The following is a 27,432-nucleotide window of genomic DNA, read 5'->3' on the forward strand; positions in this document are numbered from 1 at the left end:
TAAGTGTGTAACTAGCTTACTAGTTGACCAGTAGATTAAAAACAAGCAATGAAGTTTCAGTTAGTGTCCCACAGCATTCTTCATCTTAGAGTAGTTCTTAGAGGCCCTAAGTGAGATATGAATCTCTGTTATTCTGCATACTATGCACGTGGTCTTTCCCAGTTATGTGTAAAATGCTGACGTGAATAAATGTGGCATAGAATTTTTGTTCATGTTGCACAACCCAAAATTTCTGTGGGGTTTTTTTTCCCCTCCTTGTTATCACTTAGTTATTTAGTTCAGATGAGTAAGTACTAGGTTGCTGTTAGTTGGCAGAACTCTCAGGCAGTATTTAAATTGACTTTATTCTAGAACTATCTGCACGTGACTTATGCTCAGTAGAATTTTTAGTTTTAAATCAAACATTTTATTTGGGGAAATACTACTTTTTCTGTATCCAGTTCATCACAAATTTGTTAGTAGCCTGGTCGTTTATCCTTAAGTTATCAAGTTTAGTTTTTTTACTGAGCTGCTGTCTAGTAATGTGTGATTCCCAGGATCCTCATGTTCCCTACCAACGTGAGAATCTTTTTTTCTTTCAATGTGATAAAGGTAAGTATTAATTCTTGTAAGTCAGAAAGCAACCAAGACACACTAAGTAAGTAGACTGAAGATAAGTAAGGTTCTTTTCTTCTTGTATTGTTTTGAATGTGGACCCTGATCTGAAAGATAAATTAAGCTGAACTTGCTGAATAGCATCTTCTGTTTGCATTTTAAAAGCTAAAGACATATTTTATAGTTGCTTTGAATTTACCATGCTTAATTATCCATTCTTTGTCATACATTATGGCCAAATGCAGCTGATATGACGTAGCATAACGTACACTTGATATTGTTGAGATTCCTCTTGTCAGTGAGATTTGAAGTAACATGCTATGATGTTCACCTAATACCATTTGAAGTGGTTTTATGAGGACCAAGAATTATTTGCGTCTTGCATGACCTGTCCTTATTGCTACTTTTGAGTACAATATAGGTTAGGAGAAGTAATTATTTTCAGCCTACTGACCACAAGCGAGATTAATAGCTTTTGAAAGGGCTGTAATGAAAGGCTGACCTAACTGGCTTTTGTATTATACCTTGTTTATCCTACTCTCATCTCTATCACCTTTGGGCTACAACAAAATGTAATTTATGTTAGCAGTGCTTCATAGAAGGTGAAAGGTCATATTTTTAATGAGGGTAGCCCTGATTGGGATTCAGGTTTTAAAATGTTGTGTGGTAGAATACAGTCAACAAAGTCCATGTAAACAAAGCGATTGCAGAAAGGGGCAAGAAAACCTATTATTTGGCAGGAAATAAGACTGCTTTCTTTTACTAGGCATTAGTAAAGTTCTATTAGCAGAAGTTAAATAACTAGGAAAAGGGATTTAATGAAATACTGTCATTGTGACAGTCAAGCCTAATAAACCCTTATAGTTTTGGTGGAGTGTTGGGTTCTTTGTACTGGAAAAAGTATTTTGCAGATAATCAATTTCCTCTTTCTTATTTTGATGCTGTTTGCTAAAAACAACTTTTCATATACATATATTTCTATCCATCTTATCTTTGACTTGAGCAGGGCAGAAATGAGATGACCACCTGTGCTTGTTCCAGGGAGAAATATGCTGTACAGTGCAACTGAGCTTGTCCATATTTGGAAAGGTTAACCATAATACTCAACTGGTTTTGAGTTTTCCCTTTGGCAGGAGAAGTTGCATTATGTTTGAGTACAGTTTGTGAGATTGAGCAATGGTGTCTATTAGTGGTGCGTTCACTTTATTAAAACCAAACCTTTGAGTGGTATGCTTTAGTGATAGACAATGCTGCTAGATTTATTTGTTGAATGATGTTAATATTAGAATTCACTGTTACTTACATAACCGTTTTTCACAGAACATGCCGCCTCCTCACAGAAGCCAAAATTTTTTGAAGTAGGTTATAACTTCAAGAGAATTCTAGTCAAAAGAAGTTTAGCAGGTGCAGGGAGAGGTTTTAGGGTATAAGAGAGGAAGATAAAGATTTCAACTCAGAGTAGTCAAAAGCTGATTTGAAAGAAGTTCTTGGATTTGGGTTTTCAGCATTCAAATGCATACCCTGTGTGACTGCTGCTTCCCATTGAAAGCTCACTCTTGTCTTTCACTTGTGTATGTTTTTTGCAAGTGACAAATTGTTTCAGTTATGTTCCAGAAAGGAATGGGAAACACTTGAGAGATTTTGAATTTCATTACTGTTTGTGGAAACAACTTCTAACCTGGGTTTAGTCTGAAGTTTGCATAGAGAAGAATGGTGAGGTGAGCCCCTTCAGTTATTTACAGCCAAACTGCCTTTCATGGAGATAAAAATTATCAAATTCTGAGGTTTTATATGTTGGGTTTTTGCCATGTAAAAAGTTCTGTGTTAGAATAGAGAATAATTGCGAACTTTCCGATATGACAGCATGGTAACTGATGTTAAATGTAGACTGTGTAACAGTAACCACCATGTGCAAAGCCATAAGGCATATAGGATTCGCTTTGTGTGGGACTTCATATCGGAAGTTTGGGAGGGGAGTAGTTTAGATTATGTAAGAGCTGCAAGACTTTGGAGAGGTATTTTTTCCCTGATTTTGCACTATTTTCTGTATGTCATGCTGCATCATAATTAAATATTGGATTGTGCCCCTGTATGACATGAACTTTTTATTTCGTGGTGATATGTGAAGCAAAATATTGAGACCCTGTTCTAGCAGTTTGAACGTTGGGTTTCTTCTCCCCAACACTCCCCCATTCCTGCAGTCATACTTGACTGCCTTTTTAACCTAGGTCAGCCTTGCTATGCTGTCCTCCTGCAATGCCATTCCATGCTGCTGTCTCCCTTCTTCCCTACTGCAGCACTCCCCTGTGTCTTTGGGCTCCTTCTGTCTGTTGGCAAGGAATAGAATCACATGTTACTTTAAAGCAACATAATGTTGGGATTCTCCTTCTTTTCTTCAGTGTCAATAGGTCTTGAACTATTAATGCAAATCTTCAAAATGATTCTTTTAAATTTACACTTGTTTCACATTATTTTATAATTAAGTTTTAGTGTTTAAAGAGAAGATTTTTTCCAGTGATTAAATATTAACTTTATTCACATTTAACCTTAATTTACATTAAGGATGTTAACTGAAAGGCAGATCTTTTGAATTCAATGTTTTCATTCCCTTCTAACCTCATTGATGAATAGCTGGATCTTGTCATATGTTCATAAAGGATGATGGTCCACTGGGATAGAAGAAATAATTGTGCTGTCTTGCACATTCTAGTATGGTCTGTTTGTGATGCTTACTGTTTCCTTAAAAAAAAAAAAATCCCTTTTGTCTAAACTAAAACTGAGATTTGAAACAACAACTTGTGTTAGACCATTAGAGAGACCATCTTGCTTCTCATATGGCTAATTATTTTTGTTTTATTTCAACAACAACATTCTCCTTAAAAATTACAACACTATTATATTTCAAATATTTTTCTTGTTAAAGGCTTCTCTTTTGCTCTTTTGAATGAGACTTTTATAAGCTCTCCTTACTTAGGTGCTTCTGCTCAAGTCTTAAAAGATTGAACAAACAGACGAGCCTTTTAAGCACTCTGAAAACCCAGTCGCTCCTGTATTGTCCTCATTTGGTGTTGCGTATGCAGGTGAAATTAAGGCTATAGATTATGAAATATTATGCTTCATTTTATATATTTCATATCCAGATTTCTCTTACATACAAACTGAGAGACTGATTTGAAGGGACCTGTTTAATCCTATGCAAGCCTTTTGAGGACTCTAGCAATTTATCTTCTCTGTCTTAACAGGACTTCAGTGTTTTGGAAATCTGATTTCTAAGGTATTTTATTGGAAGGTGTATTAAGTGATAAGATTGATGATAAAATCTTGTATTACACACGTGATGTATCTATTACATACAGTACTATGAATTTAGGTAAATACAAAAATATTGTGATGCATGCAACTACAACTAGGGGTAAAACTGACCACTGATGTTTATTTTGATTTGTTTTCAGAGAATTATGTTAACTAAAATGCACTCAGTATACGCTTCATAAAATCTGTATTTCTTACCTGGGAGTTCTGGTAACATAAAATTTATTTCTGTAATTTAAATTGCTTACAGAACCCTGAGTAAAAGTACAGTCTTCATATTGTATAAACTGCTATAGCCTATTCCATGCATTCAGTGCAGACACTTGCACAAGTAAAATCCTAGTTTTGCATACTCTACAGTTAGGTGCTTTTGCAAATGATACAGACCTTTGTGCGCAGTGTTTAATAAATTATTGAACTTTGAAGAATCTTTGAGAGGTAGGGCCTGCATGCGACTGAGCAGTAGACATGAATAAATGTTATCCTCAAGTGTATCTAGCAGACAGTAATAGATGCTTGAGCAGACAATATGAGCGCTGAGTGAATGATAGTAATAACATTAAATATTTACATATAGCAAAAGCATCTTGACAGAAAAAAAGAGACTGTCTGTAACAAGGTGGATGAAACCTAGTGTAATATAGTGTAATATCTTTCTATAGGACAACTTTCTGTTAATAACTAGCAGCATTTCTCTGTAAGACGCATATTATAAAAGCAGTTGTTTGGGACTCACAACTACTGTATTTCAGTCTACCGATTTTATACAACACTTTAAAATCTTTGAATCTTTACTGTCATACAAGACAATTTTCAAGACTTCATCAGTATAATCTCCTGGAGCTGGTATCACTCCATACTTACTATAATGTAAAAATGATTACTAAGTTCAGGAATAAGAATTAGTAATTGGATAATAATCAAATGTTTAATATCAACCAAAAGTACATTTTGACCTGTACGTTACTAGAAGCTCAGAATCACTCTGCTTTACTTTACCTTTGTTTTATGTTGGATTTTCTAACATAGGAGCTGTCTTGAGAATTGTGTCCAAAAGAAAGTTGTACTGTGGCTGTACTCAAAAGAATTCATGAAAGCAAGAAGCAATATCCTTCTCGTTCCTGCCCTTTCCACTGCTGAGCAGTTTCATGGGTATAAATCCATTTTATTCATGTCCAGAGTCCTTGAAGTGCATGACACTCGTTTATGTGCCCTTGTTTTGTTTTTCTGGGGGAACCTGCAAATTATGATTGTAGAACAGTTGGTATTGCTTGCATGGCACTTCTTAAAATAGGTCACGCTTGACATTCCACGTAATTTTAAAAGGAAATTACAGTATCAGAAGCATAGGATAACAACTCAATTTTTATACTGAAGAATAGACGAATTTTGGTAGAGGTTCTTATGCTTCTTAATGCATTCCAAACAGCTTTCAGTTATAGGAAAGAAATAAAACAAAGGTGACAGTAAATTGAATATTTTAAAATACTCTATGAAGCCTGTATTGCTATGATGAACCTGTTTGCATTTAATGATCTGTCATGTCATGTAATTAAAACAAATTAATATTGAAAATGAAGTAAAATGGAGTACTATCAAGCCACTTTTTCATATATTCATTTTCTTGTAATAGCAAAAGAGAACATAGACCACAATTTTAGAATTTGTTGCTTTAAGTCATCACTGAGATTGTTTTGTTTTAATATTTTTGTGGCAAAGATAATTCCTTGGAAGTGGACACTGGTAACTTTGTCTTACTTTTTTGCTTAGAATTCTTCCCCTGCTTACTGCTTTTGTTGGAAAGATGCTTAGCAATTGGCTTCTTACAGGTGGCTTCAGCATGGGTAGCCGTTCAATGTTCGTAAGTAATCAGCATCCCTGAGAATATGAATTATTATGAATGTGGAATATCTAAGGCATATGACCAGTTGAGCATTGGTCAGTCAAGGGTTTTTTGAGGTATAAGGGCAAATACTTTTTTCCAGCTTTTAAGGAAAGAATCTTAATCCTTTGGAGGAAAGGGTTGGTATACTGCAAGGCAGAAAAATGTTATATTCCTGCAAATAAGTGAATTACATGTTTTATAAAAGGAATGTGACAGAAATGTAATGTGACATGTTCTCTTCTTGGATGAGTTTTCTTTGAAGTAAAAAGTTTTGCAGGTGATAGCTGTTCTGAGAAGCATTCCTTTGTGGCTGTAAAATTGATGTGGACTACAGAGCTAGAATGTTGATAACTTGATGCTAGTGGATGTGAGCATAGATGTTTTGAATGGGAACTGAAGAGAAGCCCAGGTGGGCTCATTCCACTGTCTAAAACTTGCCCCATATTCCTTGTTTGCTTTTTGGATGTCAAGAATTGGAAATTATGCAGCATTTAACTTTAAGATTTCATCTGGAATCTAGTAGAGTAGCATACCCCTGGCTTTCAGAGGGCTGCACATCTCAGGATCCTTAAGAAAAGATACCTATTTTGGAGTAGAAGATCTACATGTATTTCTCAAGGCAAGTAGTAGTTGGGGATGGTTTTGGATGAAAGCGTCTAACATGACCAGGAGTTACTCTAGTTTAAATCCTCTTTCTTTCTCACACAACTCTGGTAGATAAAATGAAGTATTCTTGTAAAAGCAATAAAATATGACAGAATCTTATAAAGCTTGGACAATAATAATATAATTCAGCGATCATCAAACTTTGGACTTTTTTTTTTTTTTTTTTCCCTGCCATGGTATACAGGGAGTTACAGTTGTTTTTTGCTGTTAATACTGCCTTCTTTCTCTTGTGGACTTTACAGTTCCTTAACTGTTATACCATTGTTCATTGCATTGTATCAGCACGTTTCCTCCAGTCTCCTCATTTAAGCTCTCCAAGATGTGATACCAGTGAAAGTACTCCAAGAAGTATAAGTACATTCTTTGAAGCTGGAAGTGTAATTTGAGAAGCCATGAGTAGAATTCTATATGACATGTAAGGAACAAGATTATCTTCCTTTTTTATTTGTTATTTAAAGTAGGGACAATATTGATTCTTGTGGCAGCAGTTTAGGTCCTAAGGCAGGGTATAGATTAAAACATGTAAAGTATATTTGCAGTAGAGGTTTCCGAACTTAGTTACAATGTGCTGCCCACTCACTGAGTGAAGCTTTTCCCAGCTGGATTTCTAAGGGCTTTTTAGTCCTGCAGTATCTAGGCACTTTACGTCATAACTATTTGCCTAATAGAATAGAAGGTTTCATTCACATAGCTGTGTTCTCTTAATCTAACGATCAAGGTGAGACTTTTAACTTGAGAATCTTCTTTCATTGCACATCATTTCAGTGTTTTTTTTGATGAAGGTACATAAATGAAGATGATTCTTTGTTCATCATATAATCTTCAAGGTCCAGACCCTATAATAGTCAGGATCTGAGCACATGCAAAACCTTGCTGAAATCTTATATTTTGATTTCACTGAGTTTGGAGTAGGGAAATAGATTAGACAAACTCCTTCTGCAAGTGTAGTTGTATAATGTTTTCATGAGCAATGTTTTAAAAGCCATTATTCCTCCTCTTCATTCTTCACCCTCACACTTCTTGCTGCTTCAGAATTTGGAGAAATTATTTTTATAAGCATCTTTCTTTAAATATTGTGATAGAGGTTATATTTCAATCAGAACAGGCATTTAGTGTCCTCCTATAATAGTAAGTCTGCCTTGTGGGGATTTTAGATTTTTTTTCAGATTTTGTTTTCTTGTTCTGTAGTATGCAGTTCAAAAATGTACCCTAAAATATATTAGTTTCATTTAGCTTAATGAAGCTAAGAACACAAAATATAGAGTCATGAGGCGCTTGAAGTGGCAATTTAATAGGAAGCAGCTTTGTTGAGGGTGGTTTTCTACTGAAATTAGTACTATAAAGTATTAATATGTTGCTATCCATTTCATTATGATAGATGTGGGGTTCAGATGCAGAATTTTTGTTTTATTCATTTGTATGTAAAGTGTCCATAAATAAATGGTGTCCATGTGCTAAATGACTAGTGAACATAAAGTCTTATACTTGCATTTTCCTGTAAAAATCTTGTGAAATAAAAATACAGAGACTAATGTCAGGGATTATATTAGCATCTTTTTTGCAATTTATGCTTTTAACTTGATCTAAGCATGTAAATTTATCACTTTAATTTTTTTTTTGCACTGGTAGACAATTGTGCCGGTACTCAATACATACATTAATTTATATTCAGCATAAAATATATTTCAGCCTTTTCACATCTTTTCTTGGGTGAGGTTGCACTGCAAAGTTTAGTTAGTTTGCATCAACCTAAACGTTCAACTGCAGTACTAATCAGTAGAAGCGCAACAAGATAACGGAGATGTGAAATAGCATACAGTGTTAAAATGCAAAAAAGTGGCGGAAGCATACAGTGTTAAAATGCAAACAAGGAATGAATGTGCAAAGTTTACAGTCTCCAAAACACTTTAAGCTGTGAAAGCACTCCAGATAAAAACAATAATAATAAATAAAGTCCATTCAAACATGGGAAAAAAATAATTTTGAAAATTAAGTTGATGAAATATTCTCCTAAAATAATTTCATAAAATATCCAAGCTATCTAAACCTTCCTGTGCATAGTGTAGGCTTTAAAATATACCGGGTTTTGTCCTTTCCTGTAAGGTTTTTCTCTCTTGTTTTGGTTTTGGTTTGGTTTTGGGGTTTGTTTTTTTTTTTTTTGACTGCAAGAGCAGCCCGTAATAAAAACGTATGTAATGCTTCATCAGCTATTCAAGGAAGTCTATATTTTAGTTATAAAGAAAGGGGAGGAGTTTCTCATCATGACCTTTTTTGTCTGTCTTTTCTTGGCAAAGAGAGAGGCTTCTCTTTGGTGCTGTGTGAACTCCACACTTGAGCTGAATTAGCTTTTGAACTTTTCATGTACTGTAAATCTTAAGAGACAATAAAGTTAAAGTGCACGTCACTAGGTGGCACTGAAACATCGTTGTATGCCAAGTACAGTCTTGAGCTCTTCATCTGTGCTACTAGAGCTGCCTGGATTTGTAAGTGTCAGGGAAATTGTTTTATTGTTAAAGGGCATAGTGTAATATATTCATCTCCATCCAAAGCAGCCATTGAATGCCCTGAAACATGCCCTCTCACAGCTCTGGCCTGTTGACTATGCTTATTTGGTGTAATAATTAGCAGAATTTCTCACTAACAGCAGTACTTACTAACACCTCGCATTTTCCTCTGTGTTTTTGTACGTGATGGATTGCGCATTCTATGAATAAAGTTAAGCGGGTCACAGCCTAAGCCCTGTACAACACAGCTATTTTCTGCACAATAGTTTTGAATAGATATATATTAACTCCTTTTTAATCCCTGTGGTGTGTAATGCAAACAAATTTGAGTCTTTTTGTAATAGGCTATTGAAAACTTGTAAGCACAGAACAGTTAACTTGTCAACTTAAAGAACAAAAGAAATTGAACGAGGAGCTATAGAAATTAGAGTACACTGTCTTTTAACAATGGCATGCTTTAGAAGCCTGTTGTAATGCTTTATGAAGTTTGGTACAGATCGCTGTACTTTGTTCTAGGGGAACAATTCTCATATGCATGTTAAAGGTGATCTTTCTCCTGTCATGATGTTCAGTTACTCTGCTTAGTTTGAAAATGCAGGTGGGCAGCCCGAGTTAAACATCTTACTTTTTTTACACTTTACTAGCTAGAAATGAGTGAATATGTTGAAAATTGTTCTGATGGAAATAAAAAGAAAAGGTCCTTGAATAAAAGCTGTGGTAGGGATCCCTGTCATGGTTCTTTCCAAATGCAGTGGCAAGGACAGATAGAGTTAAGGGTTCCCAAAATTATTATGTAAAGGTAGTCTTTTTTAGGTCAACTCCCTAAGTGAAAATCTAATGAAATTCCTATATAATGAGTTAATTCAAGTAGCAGTGATTTGAGACATTTATCATATGAAAGCTCAGCTCTGCATGGAGACCATCAAACCTTTGTCACTTCTAGTTTAGAAGGGAATTGCAGCATATGTAGTGTTAAGTGTTGGTCATAAGCTCTTGCAGTTGTCTGATACTATTGAATTTTAAAATCCTCCCTTCCAATTTTATTTTTTTTTTAAATCCTGTATTGTTCATTCTTTTTTCATCCAGCCCTTCTTGAATTCTAGTTACTGCTGAAGCAACTCCATTGTAGAAGGGGAAGTAATACAGCATGTTAAGCCAGCAAATAAGAACAAAGGTGGCTCTGGCAGCTTTCTCTTGATGACAGTTCCTTGCCCTCAGCCTCCTTTATTACTGCATCTGAGCTGCTGTCAGTCAGATGGTTTTAACACAGACATGCATACTATGTGTCAAAAAGAGTGGCCTAGATTTTTGAATTTCAGGTTGAGAGTACCCCAACATATAAAACCACTGTATCAAATTATAAAATGGTTGACTCCAGTCCTTGTAGACACTCTGAAGGAAATGAAATTTATTCTTGTCTTTGACATATCCTCGAAGGAATCAAGAGAGTTTAGAATTTTAAGTTGTCCACAATATTTCCATTTGGACAGACTTGCCTGCATGCCTTTAATTTTATCATAGTTCAGAACAATCCTTTTCTTTGTCAAGTTGTACTTCCATATTAGGATTTTTGTGTGTGTGTGCATATCTCTTTTTATAAAGGGTTTTTACCTCTCCTCACCGTTCCTGTTTCTGCCCTTGTACTAATTTACCTGTGGGCTTTTTGATGATGTTTTTATGTAACATAGACAAATATTTACTGAAAAAGACAGTCAGAGACTATTTGGTGCTTTTTCTTTATTGGGTCATTTCATGGACTCAATTTTGAATGTTACCATGCAGTTGATTAAACACGTCTGTATTTTCCTATCAGCCTGGTACAGCTCTAGTATCTGTTACGGATCAGTATGGCTGCCTCTCTTCTTCCTTTGTTTAGGCAACGAATCCAAACCATTCTAGAATGAGTTAGTACTCTTTGTAGGAATTGTTTGTTTGATAAATTTGGCAGTAAGAATATGCGGTAGTATAAGTCTAGGATTTTTTTTTTTCAGCAGAAGGGAGCAAATAGGACAAAGGAGAGTTGCATTGAAATCTGGAATGGTCCTCTCTCTGCCAGCCTCTCTCTTTTTCACCTTCAGAAATCCAGCCCGTATTTGAGAATAGCATGGAGAAGGGAAGAGATGATTTTTACAAAGACTTTTCACTACTGTGCTACTTCACATTCACAAAGGACAGATAGTGATAGCAGGAGGACTATCTAGACTCTTAGACCAGTTAGGAATATAAGTGTATGGGGAGAAAGGACAGACAAGTTTCACTGAAGAAATGTACACAGAAGACATAAGAAATAATTTTTGTGCATATCCATTTTAGTTGAGTGGTACTGCTCTGCAAAATTACATCTGACCATTGCAAGTGAGGGAAAAAGTTAAGAAGAAATAAGATCTCTATATGGAAGTAACAAAAATGAAAACTGGAAATTCAGTATTAGCCTTTGCAAGAGTTAGGATTGTTTTATTACAACAGAATTAGTTGAAAAAGTAACAGTTCTTAAGTTTGCTCAAGAAATGTATTAAGCAAAATGTTGATTTGCATTAGGAAACTTGCCTTGCTTTGGCACAAAGGAAATGGCTTGAAAGATCTACTTCTTTCATAGCAGATCAGTGCTCTCTTGTATTTCACCTCTTAGTATACCCTAAGCTTAGTCTTTAAATTATGCAAAGTCAGTTTAAGAATAAAATGTGAGTGAAAGAAAATTGAGTAGTCCTTCCTTTAGCTGTGGTTCTTTAGCCTTATGATAGTACTGTAAATGTTCCAAGTACTATGAAATACAGATCCCGACAAACTCTTGTCTAAGTTTGTATGAGTTGTGAGGCAGAAGAGAATTTCTAACACCAGCTTTAGGACTTCAGTAAAATACATTCTTACAGAAGTAGACCAGGGTCTTCTGATTCACTGACCACTGGTGACTGGCAAAGTGATGAATCAAAACCAAACCGAAGAGTGAGATGCATCAAACTTTCAGTCAGTGTGGCTCCACTGCCTCCAGTTTATTTGGTTAGGCTGTATGTGCAGAACTTCTTAAGCAAGTAGGGTTTATTCATTGTAGTCTGCTGGTCTAAACAATTTGGGAACCACTGAACTAAAATGTATCATTTAAAAAAACATCCAAACTTGATACAAAAAAGAATTCCCAGGAAGGAGAATTCATCTCACACAGTGGTGATCTGTTCCAATGGTTAATTATCCTTTCTTTTAAATTGTGCTCCCTGTTTCTGGTCTGAACTTGCTTAACCTTCTTTCAGACCCTGAATTTTGCTAATCGTTGTCTGCCAACTTAAATGTTAAATGTTAGCTTTCTGTTCCCGGTGTGGCTTATTTGAGAGGCTATGAACAAAACAAAGCCTTCAAATGAAACAAAATTAACTGAGTTTGAATTGTTCAGTACATTTGCATTGTTCGCTATGAGGTTTTTTCTTTAAATAATTTTGTAACAAACACCCCCGTTTCTTTCAGCAAACCCCATATAGCAATATCCTTCTTGAACTTATATGCCAAATTTCAACAGTGTTTCATTAACAGTTGTCGTCTTATGAAATTGAGGCAACAACTGCAGTTTATAGGTTTTTCTACGTGAGTGTTGTTATCATCATTTGACCAATGGTGTAGTTTATGCAAAATTAGGAAATTATTATGTTATAAATACAAAACAATGTCTGTGCATTTATTACACAGGTGTTACTCTTATAAATATATTTAAAATGTTACAAATTGCATTTTTTGGCACTTGAATACTCTTGTACAAATATTGATACATATGTTAAATTTATGTACATAATGTGATCTGTAATTTTTATGCCCTTGAAAATAATTTGTAAAAAATGGTGCAACTGTATTAACATTGTACTCCTGTGTACCTTCAAAAATAACATCTCAATGGTTGTGCTGTTTTGGAAATATGTTGACAATTTGTATGACACCAAATTTGTTGTAACCATGATAACAAATCACTGATGGTTGCCTTTAAATTGTTTTGGGGAGAGGAGGGGGAATTGCACAAAGCTTCTGCTCAAAGGCTCCTCTAGTGTGAGAAATGTTTGAAGGAAAATCTGTGTTTATCATGTCCTTGAAAAGGACAAATCGCAAAGATTGAAGAGCAGAGGCAGAAAGCATGGTGCTGCTTCTGCAGCTGAACCCCAGGGGACCTAGCATACCCCTTCCTCTGTGTTGTCTGCAGTGATTTTGTTAATTGTGGCATATACTCTCAAGAATTATCTTGTCAATACCTCCTTTAAAATACCTCAGCTCTGTATCTGGTGAAATGTGACTAACACAAAAGAGAAGTGTTCCTGGAATACATTTCCTTTTATCTTTAAGGCTTTCAACTATCTTCCTGTCTTTCCATTCCAGAGTGAAGAATACAGTTAAATAATCAAATATGATACCTTGGAAGGCTGTAAAGGTCTTCAAATTTCACAAAGTTTGTAAGTGCTTTTATACTTTCATAGTGCTTATTGTGCTAATAAAATCTCTGGAAAATAATTTAGTTCTGTAAAAAAAATATCAAGAGTCAACAATTTTGTAACAGCCTACGAGGATGTTCAAATACTATGTAATGGGCATGACAGTTACAGTATGTGAAATTTAATGCTCTAGCTCCTTATTGATCTTCCTTGTAGGCGACTGCATGGCACAAGCATTTGCACTTAGCACCTGCTCTTTCTACATTAACACTATCTTCAGCAGTGTTATCAAGGGGACTTTGGAAACCACACTTGATACTAAACTTAAGTATTTAAGGAAATATCTATATTTTTTTCAAGTATCCATTTTCTTTTCACTTTACTTTTGACTGCTGCTTCTTCTGAGTGATGCTTCACCACTTAAAATCCCCCCCTCCCCTTTTTTTAAGTATCCTTATTACACATTGGATACTTCTACCATTACCTATCAAAAATATATAGAGACCAGAAATCCTGCAAGGCTCATTATTTTCTGGAAATGATGAAAAGCTGCAAGAAAATTAATCACATCTTTGATCTTGCTGGTGGTTCTGAAAAACTGTATTAGCGTGACCTGCTCATGTGTGTGTGTGAAAATTCTTTGTCTGTCTACATCTACAGAAGTTACAAGCCTGTTGCAAAGGTTCTGAATTGGTATGTCAAGCTGTGTCAGCCCTTGGTTCTCATTCTGGAGGTCCTTGGTTAATTCTCTGGTTGTTGGTCGGCATGTTTGCTCTTGCTTTGCTACATGAATTAGGTATTATACCCCAGTGAAGGTTGTACAATCCCACGTTGTAGATATGCAGTGCTTCCCAAAATGTTGTGGTGATTCTTAATGTTTCTTTCTGTTTCCATGGGCCATTCAAGGAGAAAGAGCAGCATGTCACTACGTCGGGGTTTAACCCCAGCTGGCAGTTAAGCACCACACAGCTGCTCAGTCACTTTCCCCTGGGGGGATGGGGGAGAGAATCAGAAGGGTAGAAGTGAGAAAACTCGTGGGTTGAGATAAGGACAGTTTAACAGGTAAAGCAAAAGCTGTGCACGCAAGCAAAGCAAAACAAGGAATTCATTCACTGCTTCCCATCAGCAGGCAGGTGTTCAGCCATCTCCAGGAAAGCAGGGCTCCATCACGTGTAACGGTGACTTGGGACAACAAACGCCGTAACTCCGAACATCCCCTCTTCCTTCTTCCCACAGCTTTATATGCCGTCCTATGGTCTGGAATATCCTTTCGGTCAGTTGGGGTCAGCTGTCCCAGCTGTGTCCCCTCCCAACTTCTTGCGCATGCCCAGCCTACTCGCTGGTGGGGTGGCGTGAGGAGCAGAAAAGGCCCTGACTCTGTGTAAGCACTGCTCAGCAGTAACGAAAACATCCCTGTATTATCAACACTTTTCAGCACAAATCCAACACATAGCTACTATGAAGAAAACTATCTCTATCTCAGCCAAAACAAGCATGCAATATATTTCCTGTTCATAAGCACAGTATGCAGCTCCTAAGGCTATGCAGCTCTAACACCCTACATTCTGGTAATAGACTTCAGTAAAAGTAAGGCACCACCAATAACTTTGTAGTGTCATTAAAACATGAGAGGTCTACAGACAATGCCAAATGTATCCTTGTTTCAACATTAACCCTTGTTATAATCTGTGGTTTTATTTTATCTGTTTTTAATCTTTATTTAATCTTTTCACTGTTAAAGGATTGGTGCTTAGTATTTCACTACTGGTCAAACCCACATGGTTTCTTGGGACTGGGTGTATAGGGGTATTTTTGCTACATCATGCAGAATCAATTATTGGTGACAGTCACTAAGGTTTCTGTCTGCTCATTCTTTGGAGGTGAGCTGGTTAAGAACTGCTTGATTAAGAAATGTAGTTTCTCAGCAACTCTTGGCTATTTCTCAGTGAAACTATGCAAAGAATGGCATGCGGAAGTGGCCCGGTGTCCTTATCTTTTCCTTGTGATTCACGAACATGTTGATCTAAAAGTATCCACTGTTTTGAACATTTTCTTAGGTGCATGCATGGTCTTGTGTCCATATGTTTAAGAAGCAAACTGAAGAACCAGAGATCTGATTGAAACTTGATCATTATTTTCAAACAAAATTTGAATGTTCTTACTTCTCACCTAATACAGCTGATCCATTTACCAACTGGTACCTGCTGGAAAAGAATGCACAAATGATGGAACAATGTTTATTGACAGGTATACTGAGGAGGCTTAGGGGCATTTTGTCAGCAAAAAGTGGCTGTGTTTGAACAATTTATCATTTCAATTTTTTATTATGATTACTTAAAGTGCTAATCCATGTGTGACAAATCTACACTCAGCTGGGTAAGAAAATTGCCAGTTCTGTTCCATTAACAGCCACTGGCCAAAGGAACAATGTTCCTGTAGGTTAAAACAACAATTAAGGAGCCCTTAACACGTCAAGGTGGGGAGAGAGGGGATACTGGTAGCAAAGATGTTTTTCACACATTGCTAAGCTGCTTCAATGCATATATTAACTCTTAGTTCAGTTACATCAGTCAAGTATGTTGTGCATATGCATGACTGGTCCACGTGTGTGTGTGAACCAAAATCTGGGGCTGCTGATTTATGAGAAAGGGTAAGAGAGGTTGAAATTAGTAAGCAAAGCCAAACAGTACCTTTGCAGGAAAGAATATCAAACAGTCTTTTAGACAGCTGCTCAGTTACAGATACTGGTGTTAGACCTGAGGTCTTTGCATTACAGCAGATTGTTCATTATTGTGGTGGGGTGACCCTGGCTGGAGGCCAGGTGCCCACCAAAGCTTCTTTATCACTCCCCCTCCTCAACTGGACAGGGAAGAGAAAATTTAACAAAAGGCTTGCGGGTCGATATAAGGACCGTTTAATAAAGCAAAAGCAAAGGTTGTGCACAAAAGCAAAGGAAAACAAAAGATTTTATTCTCTACTTCCCAGCAGCAGGCAATGTCTGGCCACTTCCTGGGAAGCAGGGCTTTAGCACTCATAGCAGTTGCTCTGGAAGACAAACGTAAATAAAGAATGCTCCCCCTTCCGTCTCCCTTTACTTAGCTTTTATAGCTGAGCTGATGTCATGTGGTATGGAATATCCATTTGGTCAGTTTGGGTCAGCTGTCCTGGCTATGTCCCCTCCCAAGGTCTTGCTCGGCCCCAGCCTGCCGGCGAGGGGTGGGTAGAAATGTTGGAGAGATGGCCTTGATGCTGTGCCAGCACTGCTCAGCAGTACTGGTGTGTTATCAACACCTTTCTAGCTACCAATACAGAGCACAGCACTACAAGGGCTGCTATGGGGAGAACTGATGTCATCTCAGCCAGACCCAATACAGTTATATAATTTTTTTTCATGATCAGATCACTTGAACTGCATTCTACTACTTCTGTAACTGGACTGGTTTGTTCAGTGGGAGAGCAAGATGCACAATAGTCATATTAAATAACCTGCATGCTTTGTTGTAGTATAGTTAGGAAATGGATTTATGGGCTATTAAATATTGTTAGTCATAGATAATCTTAATATGAGTTTATATAGAATAATAATAATAATGCAAGTTTTTGTCCTTAATATGAAAATGTTTTTGGCATGTAGTATTGGGGGTGGGGGGGAGCTGTAGTATGTGAAGTGTGGTACAGTATGGTTATATGTCTGCCAGTATTTTTGACAGGCTGGATTATAGAGAGAATGTAGTACGGACAAAGCTTTTGGTAAGACTTGAGTGTAATGAAGGGTAACCTGGAAATGTAACTCTTTCATGTGAGTAGATGGTGCTGGAAAGTTGGCCAGTCCCTTAAGATCTTTTAATAATGAGTGGAGTTTACAGAAATAATTTGAAAAAAAAAATTCTGAAATTAATATATGTGATAATGGAGGCAAAAAAGCTGTAATAGTGCATTTAGAATGTATTTTTTATTACTCTAGGATCATTTCTGACATAGCTGGTTTTACTGAGCCACTTGAATGATCTTGATTGCTATGAAGTTTTAATAGCTAACACTTAGAAAGCGTTGTAGTTTAAACAAATGTCAACTTCAAAATCACATTTCTTCCTTACGAAACTATCCCAAATTTGGTGTGTCTCTTACTTTAAAAATTTTTTATTTTTTAAAAACATGTGAAAGAATGTTAGGAGGTAAGGTTGTGGAAGTTCCTGTAAAATGGTGGCTTTTTTCTAAATGGGCTCTTAGTATTGTGTCACAATATTTTTACTATATAAAGTATTTAATCTTCCTCCTTTATAAAGCCATTGAGCTCTCGCTTCAGAGCACTAGCCCTTTTCTTCATGCATGACTTGAAAGAAATCCACGTTTTATTATAGTTGACTAAAACCAAAAAGAATGAAAGAGAAACATGGGCCCTAATGTACATTCTTACATGGGGAAAAAGCTAATAGAGAGGAGGGATTTTTGGAAAACCAAAGGTTTGCATCTGAACTTGTGATTCAAATCTATCTTTCATGACTATATTGATTCTCAGTGCCTTGCTAAACCTGATAACCTTTTGGAAAACAAAAGACTATTGGGAAAAACAGTATTGGGGGTGGATATGATACCTTCTTATGCTTTGAATAGAGGCCCTTTTTTTAGGAGCTGCCCCAGAAATTTCTGCAAACACATTGGATTGCATTGAAAACAAACTTAACTGGTTTACTAGTTCTGGTCCCGAGTCAGTATTCTCAAAAGTGTAAAAACTGCAGCAGGCAATTAGCAAAACTTCTTAGGATGAAAAAATTGGCCAATGTTTTAAGAACTTCTAATGAAAGGAGTTAAGGCAGAAGGGCTTTTGTAGGCTGTGAGTGGAGATGATGTTTCAAAGCTACCAGGCCTTCCTTTTGCACTCGCTTCTAGCAGTATATTGTTCCCTCCTTTAACTTCAGTAAGATTATTTGTCAGATCTAGACATGAGATAGATAAAATTCAGCCTGAATAAAATGTCCAGCTTTCTTTTACCTCTCTTTGCTGTAAGATTGCTGGGGGTGGAGGGGAGTAAAGATGAGGAGCATTTTCAATCTTTCTTTATAAATAAAAAAACCCCAAACATCATTGACCCGATGAAATTAAGGCAACATTAGGTAGGACTTCAGGTCACTGTAACATGAGTCAGGCATTGAATCAGAAAATTCAATTATTTTGCAAGGAAGAGTGTGTCTGAGTACGTAGAATTGTTTTGCTTGTTGTACAGTTTTCTCTGCATTAGGCAAGCACAAGCTTGCCTGAAATGTAGATCAAAGAATCCAGCCAGTTCTCAGCCATCTGCAGAGTATTAAAAATGGTTGTTCCCTAGTGTGATGTGTATATGAAATATTTGTAAATAATAAATATCTAAGAATTGTTAAAATAGGAAGTTAAATGTAACAGTGAGATAGTCGGGTGTTGTTTGAATTGTCGTCTTTCATGTATCTTTTCCATAGCATGATTAGTCTTTTCCTTCATTCTGCATAATGCTGATTGTAAGGTGAAAGTAAGTAATCAATGGCTGAAAAAAAGGTTGCTTGTATCCCCTCAGAGGTTGGAAATGTGCCTGTTAGAAATTTCAAAATACTGTCTTTTCTGAAAAACTTTTTTAGGGAATTAGGAGGTGGGCTTTTCCACAATAGTGAGTAACAGTCATGTTTTTTGGCAGTCTACTAGTTTGAATAAAGTGTATATTTTAACTGCTCATCTTGTTGTATAACTAAACCCTAACTTCCTTAAATGTTTTATAGGCACTGTTGTATCTGTCTATGTCTTGGACTTGTGTGACTGACTTTTTACACCAGTATGGGATGCTGCTCCAGGTCCAGAGAGATTACTTGGTGTAGTGAAGCTGACATTTTCCCCAAATTCAGATGAAATGCAGGACAGCAAACAGGGTTATCTTTTTAGAGGTGAATACTACTTGCATTGACTTAAGTCTCCCTTGTGTTAACAAATGCAATTTCTTCAAGAAATTCTACAGTGTGTTTTATGCTGCATACTGGGGGAAAAAACCCAGACTTTTGCTTCTTAATGTTTTCAGTGTTTTTATGTGTTAGAAATTGTTGTGACACTGCAGCTTTAAATTTATTGTTAGAACTAATTTCAATATTTCAATGTGATTTCAATAAAATTAGATTTTATAATACATTGTTTCAGCCAAGACAATGATCTGTAAATGGGAAAATTACTATTGTCTTCTGACTTGTTTGATGATGAAACTAAGGGGAATTCTATGTTTGAAACATGTAAGGCCTTCGCAAGCCTTTGTAGCCTAGATATTGAACTTTGGTCTTACAATTAAGAGAGAAATGAAACCTTTTGAGAATGGTATTGACACCCTGTAGGGAAATATGTCAGCTGCAAAAATTTTTACACTGTCATGCTTCCTGGCCAGAAAATGTCATTAAGTCCCATCTTTCCCTTATATCACTTAATTTAAAAACAACAAACCACATGTGTGTAACCTAACTGCATTTTGGTCTGTGACTTTGATGTGTATTAGCTGTGTTTCTATTACTACTTCTGCTCTGTAACATACAATACATTACTTCTGTTGCCATGAAGAAACTTAGAAAAAATAAATAAAAATGTTATGTATAGTGATTGAGAGGTTCCAATTTTTGCTATTCCACTTGCTGAATTTTACAACCAACCTTCTCATTAATAAACTCATTTATTACTAATAAATGAGTGGAGATTTTTAATGTCTGCAGGAAGTTCATTGCACACTCTAAAATTGGGCATTAGTGCTTCTGGTATTTATTCCAGAGTCAGATAAAATAGATCTATTAACACTCACAGCCGCCTACAAAATAAGATATTTGCAGAGATTTTCTCCTTTCTGAAGGCCCAAGTACCACACTTAACAAGGTTTCTTGAGCAGTGCACAGTGCATGATGATGTTATAGGGATGGTGCGCATGAGATTGTCTTGTATTGGCATCACTAATGCATATATAAAAATCACATTGGTTTTTAAAGTGTAAGAAACCTAATAGTGGTACCTAAATAAACTGTTACACTGTTAATAATTCTTAAAATGTGAAAATCAAATTTAGAAAAATGCTTTTAAGGTGCCTGATACCTTCAAGAAAAGGCAATTTATTTATTTATTTAAGTGTTTATGTGTTAGAAGAGCCTATAAGCAATGTTTATGTAACAGGGCTTAGACTTATACATCAGCCAGCTGGTATAGCCAGATAGTCAGTTTTTGTCTTTTTTTACTTTTTGGAGGTATTTGTGAGTAGCTTGATGTTTTTGACATCTGTGTGACAGCTTCTTGCATAAGAGATGAGCAGCATGTTATACCACCCAGCTGTGTGTATTAGTCTGTACATCAAGCTGAAGAGCGGCACTTAGCCAGATCTGACAATCAAATGTGAACTAGTACTACCTATACACAAGAGTGCATTTTAATGTTGTGTGCTTTTTGCCAAGAGGCTGGTACTTGACAAAGAAATTGTCAGAATCTCTCTTCTTCCCTTTTTTTTTTTTTTTCCCCACAGATGTGAGTCCATGTTGAAATATATGATTTTTTTTCCCTGCAGTTTAATATGGTTTATCTTACAGATAACAAAGCTGATCTAATGTTTTCAGTAATTTCATGTAATAAAATTGTAGCAAGCTTTTTGTAATAGAGGAGTGTTATTGGTTTAGAATATGCAGCAAATTAGCGTGTCATTTTCTGCCAACTTAATCTGAAGTTACATTATGCTTGGTTTCACCAATGACTTTATGTCAACATACCAACAACCTGTCCCCAAAGAAAACTAGGGACCTAGAGAAATTACATTGGTAGTTCATAAATTCCAGTGCTGCTCTTCTCAGTCTAGCTAAGAGTCGGTGATCAGCAGATTGTGAGTGCAGAGATGAGTGAGAGCTACCTGCTCTTATTTTAGTTTGACTGATCTGTTAGACCTAAACCTTAAAGTCTTCTACAATTCCTCATGATTTTAAGCCTCTGTCATCTTCCTTGATGCTTAAATTTGAATAAATGAAATTCACTGTCATGGAATAAAATACATAGTAACACTCTTCATAGTTGAGCTTTCCTTTTTTATGTATTTGCTGTAAGGCAGGAGTTAGTTACTACAAGTAATATTTCTTTCTTCCTTCCTTAAATAGGATTGCCAGAATAGGGAGGATCTATTTTGACCTGCATATGCGACCCAAAAAGATTATGAAAAGGTGAATTTACAAGAAGAAAAAAAAAAAAATTTTTTTTTAACAATGAATTCATTTGTCTGTGGAATAGTCAATTTGCAGTGACATCTAGGTGATGAAATGTGTAGTTGTTCCCATATAACTTGGTTTTATGAAAGTGTTAGTGATACCCTTTTTTAACTTATTCAGTGTTTTCCTTTTGTATTACACCCTTATCGTTCTTTCGAAAACTGTATTCCATTTCCATCTGGTCTTGCTCTTGCAACATAAAAGTATTGAGCGAGCTGCAACTTCAATTATTTCTTGTGACACTGTTTATGTAGTTGAAACTACTGCAATAAAATAAGAATTTGGATCCTGTTATCTGAAATATTTAAGCATTATGGCAGATGTAGTTTTATGAACTTCGAGTTGCATTTTTATTAGTAAATACTTGTCAATGATCAAAGCTTGTAAAGAAACCATCCTTGCAAGCTAAAAGAAAAAAGAAATAAAGGAAACAGTGTAATAATTTTCTAGGCCAGTACTTCCACTGTAACAATTTTTACACTGTTGTTAATCTGTACTTACATCACGTTGAGTTAGTGTTGAGTTAGACTGTGGATAGATAAATGTGCATGGACTTGTCATGGATTGGGATTGTTTGATTCCAAAAATCTGATGGCATGTTTCAAGCATCTCTTGCACTTTCCAAATCTTTAGCTGCACAATTAATTTTATAATGCATACAAAAATTCTATTTTTTTTCTAATAAAAACCTTGAAAATGCAGTTTGGGGAGAATCAGGCTTTTATCTTAACAATTTCTTAGTGGTTGTGTTGATTAAACATTGGTGGAGATACTCTTGGTCTAAAACAGAAGTAAAAAGGGAGTTAAGAGAACAAGGGGGACAGAGAAAACCTGCTCTTCACAGTCAGCTGGTTCTTAGCGTGCTGCCAGTATCAAACCAGATTTGCGGCTGTCTGCTGGGATGGCAGTTCTTGAGGACGGCATTTTAAATATTGTCAGCTTGTAGGGACTTTGGTATGCATTAGGTAATGTTTTCTTTTTCCTTCATACACCCATTTCAGGAAACATTTTAGAGTATGCCCACCATTGAGGCTCATTGTTTTAATGAAGTATATGATTGAGCCATGTAATGGAATATGAGCTTTGTACCCATTGGATCCAGAAATTGAAGTAGAAAATAAAATGAAAAAGAAATAAGAAATTAGTATCTAGGTATAAAGTAGGCATAGTTCTGAAGAACATAAGACCAAGATGGATTTTCATCAGTATAATAAGGACTGATTATCTAAAAAAGAATATATGAGGAAAAATACTCACATGCTCTGAAACTACTTAACCTGAATTACTGCTTTGTAATTGGAAAAGCTCCACCGTTTTTTTTGCATCCATTTTTCCTTATTTAATTTTCCAGAATTGAAGGTAGTAAGAGAAATAATTGCACATGTTTGTGTCTTTTTAATACAACTACTTTTATACTTGGCTGTTCATGTCTTGGGTTTTAGTCTAATTTTCTGTTTCAATTTTACCCTTCCAAAACAGAAAAAAAAGCTTCTTGAAGAGCTTGGAGAGAATAGACTTCCATATATGACACCAGCCGATGCTGATTTCCATCAGTTGGTAATGTATTTGCTTTAACTGTACTTGTTTTAAACTAAAATGGCTGTTTGCACTGAAAAACAAATAAATCTTTCTTCAGAGAGACACTGTGAAATCTGATATGAAAAAGGTATCCTGATGGCTGATAATGTACTTTCAGGTGGTGTGAAATAAGACCTCCAGAATTGAGATATTCAAGAATAAAAACTTTGTGAACTTAACTTATTTTTAGGATTTTGCCCTGAGCATCAGTACCTGAGTACCAGGTAACACATGTAACAATGAATCACAGTTTCTTATGCTTTGTTAAAATAAAATACATGTCACCATTCTTTTAGAGATTTTGGGGGTTTTTTTGTTTTTTCTGAGTTGTGAAGAGACCTTTTCTTTATAGTTCAGGTTTGGCAAAATAGGGAAAATATTAACATAGAAAATTGAAATTTTTTGGCTTAATTCTACTTTCAAACAATAAGTAACCCTTAAGACTTTGCTTACAAAATGAACTGTGGAAATTGGAATGTGTGCCTCAAATGAAACCAAATAAAAGTAAAAACGGGCCCAGTAGCCACATGAGTAGTAAACCAAATGAGTGTATGGAAGAGTATCATGAAGTTAGTAGATTATTCTGCATCTATCTTGGATCTTTCTAGGCCCAAAGCATCTGGCAAGAATTGTAGGTTCAATCAGATCAAATTGGAACATGGTAAGATGAAAAGCATAAGAAAGGATCTTGTAGTTTGAACAGCTACAGCAAGTGTGCTTACATTACAGGCATGTCACCTTTCTTGTATTGATATATGGCTCAAAGGTGTATATGGTAGCATAAAAATAGGTCTGACTCTTTCCTTGCAAGGATGAATTTCTCTTTTGTAGGATTCCAAGGCCAAGAAGGGTTTAGCACACATCACACTATAGGGAAGGAAAGATGCATTTATGGGTCAGGTACTGGACTGTGACTCAGAAGCATGAAGTCAAACTCCAGTTTTGCCATGGGATTACAGTTGCGATATTGAGTAATCTGTAGACTTCCCTCATGTTTCTCGTTCATTTAGGTTGTAGGATGCTTAGGGAAAGCATGGTTTTCTCTGTATTCTTACAGTGCTGAACATAGTGGAAGTAAGCTCTTGATTGGGATCTTCAACAGCTGTAAGGATAATAATATGAAAACACATAGCTTGCTGTTAACCATAAAAGCACTTCTGTGGGTAAGGGCAAGGAAAAGTGTAGAAGAGCTGGAAAAATGTAGAAGAGCCTAACAGAATGATTTTTTTTTTATTTTTTTTTTATCTGCAAAACCCCCCACCCCAAACACATTCTTTTCAGTCTTAAACTAATGTTCAGGAAGCAGCTCTTCCCCCTTTTGAGACTCAGGCTTACTGTTTTCTCCTTTCTAGTCCTGTTACATCCCTTCCTGTTTCTTCTCTTCTTTTATATCTGTTGCTGCCAAGAGCTGCTATGCCTAGCATCTTTTCCTTTTTCCCATTTTTGTAAATCAACAGTCTCGTGGAGCTGATGTGAAAAGAGAAGATGCAACTTGGGCAACCTTGGCTCCATCTCATTTGCTTAGTATCAGTGTCATGGTTTAACCCCAGCCAGCAACTAAGCATTACGCAGCTGCTCACTACCTTCCCCTTCCACCTAGTGGGATGGGGGAGAGAATAGGGAAAAAAAAGTAAAACTTGTGGGGTGAGATAAGAACAGTTTAATAGAATAGAAAAGAAGAAACTAATAGTGATAATGAGAACACTAATAAAATGACAATAGTAATAATAAAAGGATTAGAATATACAAGTGATGCACAATGCAATTGCTCACCACCTGCCAACTGATGCCCAGTTAGTCCCTGAGCAGCGATCTCCCCACCCCCACTCCCCCCAGTTTCTATACTAGATGTGATGTCACATGGCATGGAATACCCTGTTGGCCACTTTGGGTCAGCTGCCCTGGCACTTCTTGTGCCTCTCCAGCCTTCTTGCGGGCTGGGCATGAGAAGCTGAAAAGTCCTTGACTTAGTCTAAACATTACTTAGCAACAACTAAAAACATCAGTGTGTTATCAACATTCTTCTCATGTGGAACTCAAAACATAGCACTGTACCAGCTACTTAGGAAGGCAATTAACTCTATCCAGCTGAAACCAGGACAATCAGTAACCCATAAATATAGAATACAGTGGGAACAAGATAAGCAGTGAAATCAGACCTGTTCAAGCCTTAATAGAATTTAGATACATTCTTCTTGCATCATATAGAATTATACTTTTTGTGTAGTGTTTGTGTGCATGCTAGGTATTTTTAAGTATATGTTACAATCATAAGCATCACAAGCACCTTTTAAATTTTTAGGGTGGTTATGAAATGTTACTTAAATCACAGCTGTAGATATTTGTGCTGGTTTTGGCTGGGATAGAGTTGATTTTCTTCATAGTAGCTAGTATGGGTAGTTAAACCATGACAGTACTACAAGTTCCATGATGCTTAAATGTACTACAAATGGAGAGGAAAAGAAGGGTGAGGGCTTGAAGGCAACAAATTGACAAAATAAAATATCACATACAGTTTAGTTTTATAGTCAGTCTTTCCTGCAGAGACCTACCTTACTTCTTTAAGGATCCACCCTTTATAAAGCAGTATTCTTTGAACATGTTGGAAAGCTTAGGTAGGATGCAAGTAAAAAACTACACTATCCTGTCAGGTGTGGAAATGTGCAGTCTGAACAAAACTAAGAAATTCCATCCCAAGCCAAACTTCACTGACATCTTCTTTCATTGTGTCTTGCCTAATGAAGGATTTTAGAAATGGGCCTCAAACCACAGGCTGAAACAATGTAATCTTCAAAGCCAGTTATGAACAAGAAAAAACCTATTAACAAGGCAGTTCACAAATATCTGAAGTACAAACTATAATTTCATGATGTAAGTGGCAGTTTGCTTATCAAGGGCCCTTATTGCTGATTTCTAACTTTATTCTGTCACTTGTGTCATCCTGTAGGGTGTTTCTCTGTGTTGAGTACCACCATTAGAAGTGAAAGCATGTGTATATTTAACATCATAGAATCGTTTAGGTTGGAAAAGACCTTTAAGATCATTGAGTCCAACCGTCAACCATGCCCAGTAAACCATGCCCTGGAGTACCCTGTCCACTCGCTTTTTGAATACCTCCAGGGATGGTGACTCAACCACTTCCCTGGGCAGCCTGTTCCAATGCCTGACAACCCTTTCAGTAAAGAAATTTTTCCTAATATCCAGTCTAAACCTCCCCTGCTGCAACTTGAGGCCATTTCTTCTCATCCTATCACCAGCCACCTGACAGAAGAGACCAGCACCCACCTCACTACAACCTCCTTTCAGGTAGTTGTAGAGAGCGTTAAGGTCTCCCTTCAGTCTCCTTTTCTCCAGACTACAAAACCCTAGTTCCCTCAGCTGCTCCTCATAAGACTTGTGCTCCAGGCCCCTCACCAACTCGGTTGTCCTTCTCTGGACATGCTCCAGCACCTCAATGCATGTAACATTCATATGAAGAATTCAGCATCGAATGTGCTTGCTTTTTTTTGTCCTGTAGTTGCCAGCAAGGTACTTACTTCTTTCAGAGTGAATAGTGAATTGACCTTTAATACTTGCTGTCAGAGTTACAACACAGAGTACATGATTACTCTCCCTTCCCCACTCCCCCAAAACAACAAGATGTCCAGTGTGAACCCAGCATTCACCCTGTGTTCTGATCAGTTAATGCTTTCCTTATGTAGGACATAGCACAGTGATTAGTTGGAGATTTAAAGAAGACCAAACTGTTTTCATGGGATGTGCTGGAAATGTGTTTCCACTTCCTGCTTCTGAGATATCAGTGTGGGGGGTTTTTGTTCGGTTTTTTATTGTTTGTTTGTTTGTTTTAAGGCAGAATCCTAAGTATACTGTGTAAAACTTAATGATAAAATAGTTCTTAAGCATGTAATCTTAAAACACAACCCAAGGGTAAAATGCCTCTGACTTGGCTGGCAACAAAATGTGGAAGACATTACTTCTGCAGTTCAGAGGGGAATACAATGTTGTTACCTCTGTAAAATCTGTGTGCTTCCTCTCTAGTGCATGTTTTCAGGTATTTAGTTGCTTTACATCGTATTGGTGTTTCTCTGCTCCTGTTTGTAATAATTGTTTGGAATTTCAAGTGTGCGATTCATATCAGAAATTCAGTACATTAAATGGTTTAAAAATATGTAGTAATAATGACTTTTAAAATATGCCATAATAGCATATGTAATGTGGTAATTGGTTAATCTGACCTGAGTATCTCCCATATTTATTAG

General features: G+C 36.4%; 1 protein-coding gene across 4 annotated transcripts in view; it reads left to right on the top strand.

Annotated features, from left to right (window-relative positions):
- The window catches only part of FTO (FTO alpha-ketoglutarate dependent dioxygenase), a 261,683-nt gene that overhangs the window by 24,560 nt on the left and 209,691 nt on the right, over positions 1-27,432 (top strand). For all 4 annotated transcript variants that reach the window (XR_008236694.1, XM_052797305.1, XM_052797307.1 and 1 more), the window contains exon 2: positions 23,075-23,152. Coding sequence is in view for 3 of the 4 variants with exons in the window: in XM_052797305.1 (XP_052653265.1) it covers positions 23,075-23,152 (78 nt within the window). In the remaining variant the exon portion in view is untranslated. The remainder of the gene's footprint in view (positions 1-23,074; positions 23,153-27,432) is intronic.

The sequence above is a fragment of the Harpia harpyja genome, chromosome 9 (genome assembly GCF_026419915.1).
Source record: "Harpia harpyja isolate bHarHar1 chromosome 9, bHarHar1 primary haplotype, whole genome shotgun sequence".
Classification (NCBI taxonomy): Eukaryota; Metazoa; Chordata; class Aves; order Accipitriformes; family Accipitridae; genus Harpia; species Harpia harpyja.